The sequence below is a fragment of the Mytilus californianus genome, unplaced genomic scaffold (genome assembly GCF_021869535.1).
Source record: "Mytilus californianus isolate M0D057914Y unplaced genomic scaffold, xbMytCali1.0.p SCAF_3, whole genome shotgun sequence".
NCBI lineage: Eukaryota > Metazoa > Mollusca > Bivalvia > Mytilida > Mytilidae > Mytilus > Mytilus californianus.
In genome coordinates this window covers 47,876,523-47,887,950 of record NW_026262679.1, presented here as the reverse complement: position 1 = coordinate 47,887,950, position 11,428 = coordinate 47,876,523, and the positions used below count along the sequence as shown (strand labels likewise).

Sequence of the window (11,428 nt, the reverse complement as noted above, 5' to 3'; positions counted from 1 at the left end):
TTATGAAACAAAAATGTAACGTAATATTGATCGTTCTATTTTCATAAGTAAAAAGCTTTTACAGCATGAATATATATCGTCTTAGATTGCTCTGACATCTGACGGCCTTTTGTAGAACTTTTTGGGGTCGTGGGATGTCATAGCGCAGTCAATATTGAAAACATGGAATTTGCGACGTAGACTTTGGGCGGCAAGCTTCTGTCTCGAAATCATAAAGATTCCATTTTTATTTAGATAAATCATACATAGGGATATTTCGCATTTAGCTTTAAACGGTTATATTGTTTATCAAGCTAGAAACTTTAGGAACTGTCCTTCGAATGTGTCTCAATGGCTTAATAAACTTATTTAAGTGATAAAGACTGATAACGGTTATGATTGTTGTTCAATCATTGTGGGACGTTAAGGGCATACGATAAAGTTTTGATCCCACGGTGAATTTTTGACGAAAATTTGCATACAAGCTATAATTTTTCACCTAGGAAATTCAAATATGTATTAAAAACATACCTTCATGTGCTACTTTTAGAAATAAATGGGGTCAAAATTTTAGACATTTACTCAAAATTCCGGTTTCTTGGACATTTCTATCCTTTAAATTTGTACAGACATACCTAACTTTTTAGTTTCAAAAGATAAACACAAGCGGGTTTATGTTAAAACATTTTTAATATCTTCTTTTCATAAGTATGCTTTAAATTTGTGTAACAATCTTTTTTTTTATTAAATGTTCATGATTTTAGGAAAAATAGGCATTGTTCATGTATATTTATCTAATTTAAAAAAAAATCATCGGTGATTTGCTCTTAAAACTTTGTACAAATAATCGTCATACATAATCAAGTCAAATGTCATTTTTTAAGAAGAGGGGTTCATGTATTCGTATTCAAGCTAAATAAATGATTTTTAAGAAATCTGTCGAGAATGCATCTTTTCCTAATATGTCACAGTTTGACGTCGCGAAAAAATACATTTTACGTTAGCAACGTCATTACATCCACTGTAACTGTATCGTATGCGCTTAAAAAGCAATCAATAATCAAATCAAATTAATCCCTGCGTCTCATAATTTTTGGCCTAAAAAATTAAAAATAATGGGGTGCTAAAATATATAACATGGACTTAAGCAATCGTATTTTTTTCTTTTCTTCATCACTGAAATACTGAAATATGCATGCAATATCTACCACTATAGACGTTATGAAAACTAAAAACAGTCAATCTTTAGAAACATGAAATACTAAGAACTGGACGTTTATAATTATCTAATCAATAGAGTCTAATTAACTCTATAGTAATTCAAAGGGTCGGAAACGTTTGCAGTCTATCCCGGAAATGGCCTGATATTGACAGCTAGAAAAGAGGAAAACAATAGTGATCGAAAATTTTCCTTACAAGTCATTTATAGCTCAATTCGAAGACTTTTTGACTCTATCAAACAACGTTACATATAAGTCAATTAATACATTATACTATTTAAAATCTTGAAATAGAAAATAGATCTCACCAAATCAAGAACTTGGTTTAACGCAACGCCAAATTTCACCACAACTGGAATGTTGGCTGATTTTGTTGGTCTTGGTGAAGTGCTATAATTCTGAAATAATTCTCTATACAGTGTTTTTTCTGTTCCCTCTATTTTTTCTTTTTCTACAAGCAAAACATTATCTTGATAAGTTATATTAATAACGTTTCTGAGGTCAGATGTCTCCTCAGTCCATGTCAGTCCTGGTATAAGAATGCATATCAGAGCTCATTTAAAATGTGTTGCAGTAGACAGCTGAGGTCTCTGTCCTAGGTTTATATGGTTTGAGGGATGATACGAAGGTCGAATTGGAAATTGTCACGTAAATGAAATAAAGCACACTAGCTATGTCGCGGCGAGAGCAATATCTCTAAAAATATCATATCCAAAATAAAACAGTGAAAAATACAGTTGTACAAAATAGATAAAAAAAATGTTGTTTAAAAACTAGTCAACAATGTTCTTCTCGACATTTATTATTACTAAATAAAATCGAAATTCGACATTAATTAACTTAATTTGTTTAATATTCTAACGAAATGATATTTTCAAAATTTTGCCCAGACCTAGTACATTATATCTGTTCAAGCATTTTCTTTTGTATGCAAATACGATTTGTCTAGTAGATTCTATCTTTCCTGGAAGGAAAATTGTTGCTAAACGACTGGGTTCCTTTGGTCTACAGTGTATATAGACTTGCATTAGTTTTTTTGCGAACCTCATCTTTATAACATATTCTTGTTTAAATTCTGTAAATAATAGAATGACACTTACCAGAGTAGATCAGAGGAAAAAAGTTGATCACCAAGATTGTAAAAATAAAAGTACGCGATTCCTCCATTTTGAAGAAATAAGAAATCAACAACATTCAGAAGTTTAATAATGTGTAGCAGATGATTGAAGGAAATGTTGATATCAGATTATTATATATCTTGTACGTAAAATTCTTCAACTAAGTTTGCAAAATATTGCTATGGATACCAATAACATGTGCTAATTCTATATTTACACCTGTAAATTAACTTTATTTCAAATCATGTTATTATATAAATAAGAAGATGTGGTATGACTGCCAATGATATAACTCTCCATTGACATAGAAGTAAGCACCTATATTATATGTCAACGTACGGCTTTCGACAATGAGCAAAATGCATACCACACAGCAAGCCTTGAAGACAAATAGATAACATTTATAATATTGCTACACAGGCAATTTTCCTCAACGTGTGTTTAACTTTGTGCACATAACATTCTCACGTGATAATCACGTTTTTAACATTCACGTGGCTTTCATTTAAATTCAACATTAAAAAAACATCGAAAGTTTTATACGTGATTTGGATGTGTTTATATCGAGTTTATTTTTTTACGTTATTGTAACGTGTTGATGTTGTGTTAAGTTCAAAATATATTAATTTTTTCAGGTGATTTCACGTGTCAATTTCATATCAATATCAGATGAATTGCATATGAAAGTTCAAGTTATTTTCTCTTTAAAATTATTTATAACGTGAATATCACCCGTTGCTACTTTTATATCACGATGTGAGCCTACGGTTACAAGAGCGCAATTATTTGTAATGCATTTTCCATAGGACCCCAGTGGTATTCAAAAATTTATTTCTTGAAGAATAAACAAACTAGATAAAAATGGGTAGCAGTTCCTGTGACTATAGATGTCAGCCTTTTATTACAGCAAAAAAAAAGTATATGGTCATGCGGCAAAAAGTGCCCTAAAATGCAGTTGTTATGGAAGCTTCCAAATTCCGCACTAAATTGGAAAGGTTAATTTTAAATGGCTCCTCAGTTAATAAAAAAATTATATCTTCTACACATTGTGAATTATGAATTTAATTTTCACCTAGAATCATGTGCAAAACAGTGTAGCCGAGACCATTGATTGGCGCGCTAAAATATCCCATTGATTAGGTGAACGTTCGTCTTTAACGCCCACAACTCACGACGTATTTATTATAAACATTTAAACTGTGGGGTCACCAAAGGGTCTCAACGCAACAGAAACATATTCAGCTTTTTTTTTAATCGACCCAATTTACATAGTAATGGACGACTCCGTACATTTTATGATCGCAAATAAAATATGTATATAATATACTGTGCACTGTAGTTCGTATATATACTGAGACCCTTTGGCAACCCCACAGTATAAATGTTTATAATAAATACGTCGTGAGTTGTGGGCGTTACAGACGAACGTTCACCTAATCTGACCCAGTCAATGGGATATTTTAGCGCGCCAATCAATGGTCTCGGCTACACTGTTTTGCACATGATTCTATTTTCAAACCTAAATGGATAAGCTTTCAAATAAAAAATAATTCCAACCTGCATCATCCAATCAGGAGCCTCAAAGTTTTTTATTCTGAGTACCATCTTGGGGTAAAAATTTTGCCGGTTGAATGTAAACAAATAATTGCGCTCTTGTAACCTATAGAAAGAATAAAATTGACTCGAATCAGGACAAAAATGTATCTGTTAAACACAGAACTTATATTAGGAAGAAATACCAAGTTTGGAAGAAATTGGTTGAGTTACTTAAGAAAAACTACCATATGAAGGAGCAACCCGTGCCTTGCGGCCACAGAGGAATTTCATCTACAGATTTCAAGAATGCTGTCATGAAAATAAAAAAATTACCATTAAATAACATTAAAAGTTCATTTGTTTAGTGTTTTTGTTTATAAAATTACCATTTCTCTTTATGCATGTACAAGTTGAATCAAATGTTCATTCAGGGTGGATTCTACCCTTACTTTTCTTAAAGTTGTCAAAATTAGCCAAATTTTGAACTTTTTGTCATATATTTTTGAAAATAAAGTGTACTGAAGATGCACTCTGGATCTTTATCATTTATATTTTTATTACTGAAGATAAGAGATACAGGAATGATAGCAATTAAAAGTGGTTGTCTTCATAGTGGCTATAAAAAAATCCAAAGTTTATCATATGGCCTGTTTAGAGAATTTGTCAAATTCTGAGGGAGGCATGTGCTCAATCTCAAATATTTTTAATTACTGAATGAACTTTCCATTCAACTTGTATTGCAAAAAGATAAAATACTGTCCTACTTTACAAGGGTATATAAAAACTTTACAAACACTAAAAAATTAAAGTGAAAACTGTACAATTCCAATATGTCTGGGTTCAAAAAAGGAAATATCTTTAAATTTAAGGCTGGAAGTATACCTCATAACAAAAAAAGGACTAAACTATTGCCAGTGAAAAGTGACTATGACACACCTAAATATACAAGACTTACCATGAAAAAGTACAATTTAGTAGTAAATGATCCATACACTGATCCAGAGGAAAAAGCCAGGCGGTCTGCTCGTGCGGCCAAACTACTGCGACCAAAGTCTGATGAGGTCTCTGTTCCAAAAAAAAACAGGAATCCTGCTGTAAATGACAAAAGGTAAGGCAAAAATATATAATCTAACTTTTAAATAGAGAAAACAGTTACAGATGAACAATTAAGAAATATCACAGTACAAAATAGGTCTAAAACTGCTAAAATATATTGAAAATTCACAAAATTTCACATTTCTTACACTAAAAATATATTAAACTGGAATTTACTCTGTCTTTTCCTTCTATAATTAAGTAGTTTTATGTTTTGTTTAAATGAAAAAGAGATAATTAGCCCTATAAAACTATGTTAAAATGTCCAACAGTCAGTTTAAAAAATTTCATACCCAAGCAAGGGGCAGGTAACTCTAATTCAGAAAAATTATTTGTTGAAAATATTCTTGATACAGGTGTAAATGTGCAATTTTTTGTGTTTTTTCAGGCCTGACTTCTATTCTTATCGTACGGTGTGTGTTTACAAGATGGAAGAAATGTGGAACAAGGCCTTTAGGGAGCACCAGCAAAAAAGTCCTGCCTGTGAGGGTAAACTATCATGCGATTTAGAGAAAGAGGAGAAAAGAGGATTCTCTTCTCGCCAGAATTTGATTTGTACAAGTTGCAGTTATATATCGGATAAGTTTAGCTTATACGAAGAATTAGAAACAGGAAAGCCAGGCAGAAAACCATCAAAACTAGATACAGCTGTACATGTTGGCCTGAGTCAGACACCAATAGCTTCCTCCAGTATGCGCAAAATCATTCTAAGTGGTAATATGCAGGCACCAGCAGCATCCAGTCTACAAAGAAGGGCAAATAAAGTACTTAAAAACATTGTAGATGTGAATAAAATGGACCTGAGAAAAAGAAAAAATGAAATTATTGAAATCAATCGCCTCAGAGGGAAGGAAGATCCAAACACAATCAGTGTGCAGATGGACGGAATGTATAACAATCCGCTGTATTCCGGTGTTGGACGCACTCCATTTCAGCCTGCAACACAAACTGTCTATACCACAGCTGAAAATATAACAACAGACCATAATATACTAAGCATAAATATAAAAAATAAGCTTTGTTCAATACATTCAAGCCTTGAGGTGGATCCTGACTCAGGCCGTTTACATGCACAGTGTACAGATGAATGTAGTGCCAACATTCCAATGGTCAAAAGTATTGGGGATGAATATACATGGGCCAAAGAGTGTATCCTTGATCTTAAGGCAGACAACATTGAGGTTGAGCACCTGGTTACTGATCCTGACAGCTCTGCATACAGGGCTGCACAAGACTTGTATGAAGAAGGCACAACAAGTACTCAGCCTGAACATTTTCTTGATACACGGCATGTGTCTGAGAATATCCGTAAGCGTACGAAGAATGATAAGAACCTGTTACAGATTATGCCAGCAAGAACACAAGTGAAGAGACAAAAACTACTGAATTGTTTTTCAGTGGATTTGACAGAAAGGTGTAATGCCGAGCTGGCTCAGGCAAGGAAAATTTACAGTGGAAACTTTCAAAAAATCAAATATAAAATATCGCATGTCGTTGACGCAATTGTCAACTGTTACACTGGAAATCATTCGTCGTGTAAAAAACATTCATTTTTATGTAATGGATTACAGAAAGTATGGCTTAGAGGAAGGTCACTACTACCAAAAACATTCAAAATTGCACACTCACAGCAAAATATAGACTTTATAAGAAAGACAGTCAACCTGCGTCTTGGCCCAAATATACTTGAGAAGACCAGACTTAACATGAACACTAATTTTGTTGAGGGATTTAACCGTAGCCTGAGGCGTTCTTTACCGTCAAATGTTACTTTTAAAAGAAATGTTACCGGTCGTGCTCATTCAGCTGCATACAGTGTTAATTTTGGTCCAGGAGAATCAGTTCTAGAACTTTGTACTGCTCTTCATTGTGAAGTCCCAGTGGGAGGCTCTGCATACAAGGCTCTAAAAGAAATACAAAAAGTTGACATTTTACAAAAACAGCACAAAAAGACTATGCAATACAAGCAATTTAGAAGTGATAAAAGGGCTAAACTGTACAAACTGTATGAAAAACTAAGTGAAATAATAGAATATGAAAAAAATATGTTGCTAAAATGTGATCAAGGACTGAAATCTACTCCGCAGAAACATAGTGACCATTCATACAGCAGAAATGACCGAAAGAGAAAAAGATCTGTTAGAAAATAAATATTTATTTATTAAATTACATATTAAACAATATGGCTTGTGACTTTTAGAGCAATGGCCCTGATTTTTACAATGTAGGCGGTCTTGATTTATAGCATGAGGTTCAATAGTTATGTGTTCAGGATTGACACAGAGAGTTTGGTGACAAATATGGCTACATTCTACTTTATTGTTGTTCTCATCTATTTGTGGCATATCATATCTTGTCAATCTATGCTTAATCATGTATGCCAGTCTATGTGCAGCCTCCCTTTTTTCCTCTCCCCCTGGCCATTTCACAACCTGTATGCCATAACAAGATTTTCCCTTTTTTGCTCCGACCCATTCAACACATTCCTTCCCATCCCCCATAACTTCAGTTTTCTTAAAAAATTTGAGTCCAATATCGTCCCAAAAGGCATCCATTGTAACAGAGTATTGATCCAAATCACTCGTGTGTTTTAAAAAGTTCCAAAAATACTTAGTTTTTGAAAGTGAAAGTAAAAGTCCATTTTCAGTATAGAAAGAATAAAATTGACTCGAATCAGGACAAAAATGTATCTGTTAAACACAGAACTTATATTAGGAAGAAATACCAAGTTTGGAAGAAATTGGTTGAGTTACTTAAGAAAAACTACCCTATGAAGGAGCAACCCGTGCCTTGCGGCCACAGAGGAATTTCATCTACAGATTTCAAGAATGCTGTCATGAAAATAAAAAAATTACCATTAAATAACATTAAAAGTTCATTTGTTTAGTGTTTTTGTTTATAAAATTACCATTTCTCTTTATGCATGTACAATTTGAATCAAATGTTCATTCAGGGTGGATTCTACCCTTACTTTTCTTAAAGTTGTCAAAATTAGCCAAATTTTGAACTTTTTGTCATATATTTTTGAAAATAAAGTGTACTGAAGATGCACTCTGGATCTTTATCATTTATATTTTTATTACTGAAGATAAGAGATACAGGAATGATAGCAATTAAAAGTGGTTGTCTTCATAGTGGCTATAAAAAAATCCAAAGTTTATCATATGGCCTGTTTAGAGAATTTGTCAAATTCTGAGGGAGGCATGTGCTCAATCTCAAATATTTTTAATTACTGAATGAACTTTCCATTCAACTTGTATTGCAAAAAGATAAAATACTGTCCTACTTTACAAGGGTATATAAAAACTTTACAAACACTAAAAAATTAAAGTGAAAACTGTACAATTCCAATATGTCTGGGTTCAAAAAAGGAAATATCTTTAAATTTAAGGCTGGAAGTATACCTCATAACAAAAAAAGGACTAAACTATTGCCAGTGAAAAGTGACTATGACACACCTAAATATACAAGACTTACCATGAAAAAGTACAATTTAGTAGTAAATGATCCATACACTGATCCAGAGGAAAAATCCAGGCGGTCTGCTCGTGCGGCCAAACTACTGCGACCAAAGTCTGATGAGGTCTCTGTTCCAAAAAAAAAACAGGAATCCTGCTGTAAATGACAAAAGGTAAGGCAAAAATATATAATCTAACTTTTAAATAGAGAAAACAGTTACAGATGAACAATTAAGAAATATCACAGTACAAAATAGGTCTAAAACTGCTAAAATATATTGAAAATTCACAAAATTTCACATTTCTTACACTAAAAATATATTAAACTGGAATTTACTCTGTCTTTTCCTTCTATAATTAAGTAGTTTTATGTTTTGTTTAAATGAAAAAGAGATAATTAGCCCTATAAAACTATGTTAAAATGTCCAACAGTCAGTTTAAAAAATTTCATACCCAAGCAAGGGGCAGGTAACTCTAATTCAGAAAAATTATTTGTTGAAAATATTCTTGATACAGGTGTAAATGTGCAATTTTTTGTGTTTTTTCAGGCCTGACTTCAATTCTTATCGTACGGTGTGTGTTTACAAGATGGAAGAAATGTGGAACAAGGCCTTTAGGGAGCACCAGCAAAAAAGTCCTGCCTGTGAGGGTAAACTATCATGCGATTTAGAGAAAGAGGAGAAAAGAGGATTCTCTTCTCGCCAGAATTTGATTTGTACAAGTTGCAGTTATATATCGGATAAGTTTAGCTTATACGAAGAATTAGAAACAGGAAAGCCAGGCAGAAAACCATCAAAACTAGATACAGCTGTACATGTTGGCCTGAGTCAGACACCAATAGCTTCCTCCAGTATGCGCAAAATCATTCTAAGTGGTAATATGCAGGCACCAGCAGCATCCAGTCTACAAAGAAGGGCAAATAAAGTACTTAAAAACATTGTAGATGTGAATAAAATGGACCTGAGAAAAAGAAAAAATGAAATTATTGAAATCAATCGCCTCAGAGGGAAGGAAGATCCAAACACAATCAGTGTGCAGATGGACGGAATGTATAACAATCCGCTGTATTCCGGTGTTGGACGCACTCCATTTCAGCCTGCAACACAAACTGTCTATACCACAGCTGAAAATATAACAACAGACCATAATATACTAAGCATAAATATAAAAAATAAGCTTTGTTCAATACATTCAAGCCTTGAGGTGGATCCTGACTCAGGCCGTTTACATGCACAGTGTACAGATGAATGTAGTGCCAACATTCCAATGGTCAAAAGTATTGGGGATGAATATACATGGGCCAAAGAGTGTATCCTTGATCTTAAGGCAGACAACATTGAGGTTGAGCACCTGGTTACTGATCCTGACAGCTCTGCATACAGGGCTGCACAAGACTTGTATGAAGAAGGCACAACAAGTACTCAGCCTGAACATTTTCTTGATACACGGCATGTGTCTGAGAATATCCGTAAGCGTACGAAGAATGATAAGAACCTGTTACAGATTATGCCAGCAAGAACACAAGTGAAGAGACAAAAACTACTGAATTGTTTTTCAGTGGATTTGACAGAAAGGTGTAATGCCGAGCTGGCTCAGGCAAGGAAAATTTACAGTGGAAACTTTCAAAAAATCAAATATAAAATATCGCATGTCGTTGACGCAATTGTCAACTGTTACACTGGAAATCATTCGTCGTGTAAAAAACATTCATTTTTATGTAATGGATTACAGAAAGTATGGCTTAGAGGAAGGTCACTACTACCAAAAACATTCAAAATTGCACACTCACAGCAAAATATAGACTTTATAAGAAAGACAGTCAACCTGCGTCTTGGCCCAAATATACTTGAGAAGACCAGACTTAACATGAACACTAATTTTGTTGAGGGATTTAACCGTAGCCTGAGGCGTTCTTTACCATCAAATGTTACTTTCAAAAGAAATGTTACCGGTCGTGCTCATTCAGCTGCTCACAGTGTTAATTTTGGTCCAGGAGAATCAGTTCTAGAACTTTGTACTGCTCTTCATTGTGAAGTCCCAGTGGGAGGCTCTGCATACAAGGCTCTAAAAGAAATACAAAAAGTTGACATTTTACAAAAACAGCACAAAAAGACTATGCAATACAAGCAATTTAGAAGTGATAAAAGGGCTAAACTGTACAAACTGTATGAAAAACTAAGTGAAATAATAGAATATGAAAAAAATATGTTGCTAAAATGTGATCAAGGACTGAAATCTACTCCGCAGAAACATAGTGACCATTCATACAGCAGAAATGACCGAAAGAGAAAAAGATCTGTTAGAAAATAAATATTTATTTATTAAATTACATATTAAACAATATGGCTTGTGACTTTTAGAGCAATGGCCCTGATTTTTACAATGTAGGCGGTCTTGATTTATAGCATGAGGTTCAATAGTTATGTGTTCAGGATTGACACAGAGAGTTTGGTGACAAATATGGCTACATTCTACTTTATTGTTGTTCTCATCTATTTGTGGCATATCATATCTTGTCAATCTATGCTTAATCATGTATGCCAGTCTATGTGCAGCCTCCCTTTTTTCCTCTCCCCCTGGCCATTTCACAACCTGTATGCCATAACAAGATTTTCCCTTTTTTGCTCCGACCCATTCAACACATTCCTTCCCATCCCCCATAACTTCAGTTTTCTTAAAAAATTTGAGTCCAATATCGTCCCAAAAGGCATCCATTGTAACAGAGTATTGATCCAAATCACTCGTGTGTTTTAAAAAGTTCCAAAAATACTTAGTTTTTGAAAGTGAAAGTAAAAGTCCATTTTCAGTATAGGTTACAAGAGCGCAATTATTTGTAATGCATTTTCCATAGGACCCCAGTGGTATTCAAAAATTTATTTCTTGAAGAATAAACAAACTAGGTAAAAATGGGTAGCAGTTCCTGTGACTATAGATGTCAGCCTTTTATTACAGCAAAAAAAAAGTATATAGTCATGCGGCAAAAAAGTGCCCTAAAATGCAGTTGTTATGGAAGCTTCCAAAT

The 11,428-nt window shown here is 33.7% G+C and overlaps 1 protein-coding gene across 1 annotated transcript; it reads left to right on the top strand.

Annotated features, from left to right (window-relative positions):
• The first annotated feature begins 3,830 nt into the window (after positions 1-3,830).
• LOC127733505 (uncharacterized) lies at positions 3,831-10,716 on the top strand. The gene is made up of 2 exons (XM_052242859.1): positions 3,831-4,961; positions 8,955-10,716. The coding sequence occupies exons 1-2, from the start codon at positions 4,684-4,686 to the stop codon at positions 10,714-10,716; spliced, it is 2,040 nt and encodes a 679-aa protein (XP_052098819.1). The 5' UTR covers positions 3,831-4,683.
• Positions 10,717-11,428: the final 712 nt, after the last annotated feature.

Coding starts and splice junctions, on each gene's coding strand:
- LOC127733505 (XM_052242859.1), top strand. CDS start 4,684: ATGTCTGGGTTCAAAAAAGGAAATATCTTTAAATTTAAGGCTGGAAGT. Junction 4,962..8,954: donor CCTGCTGTAAATGACAAAAG/GTAAGGCAAAAA, acceptor GTGTTTTTTCAG/GCCTGACTTCAATTCTTATC.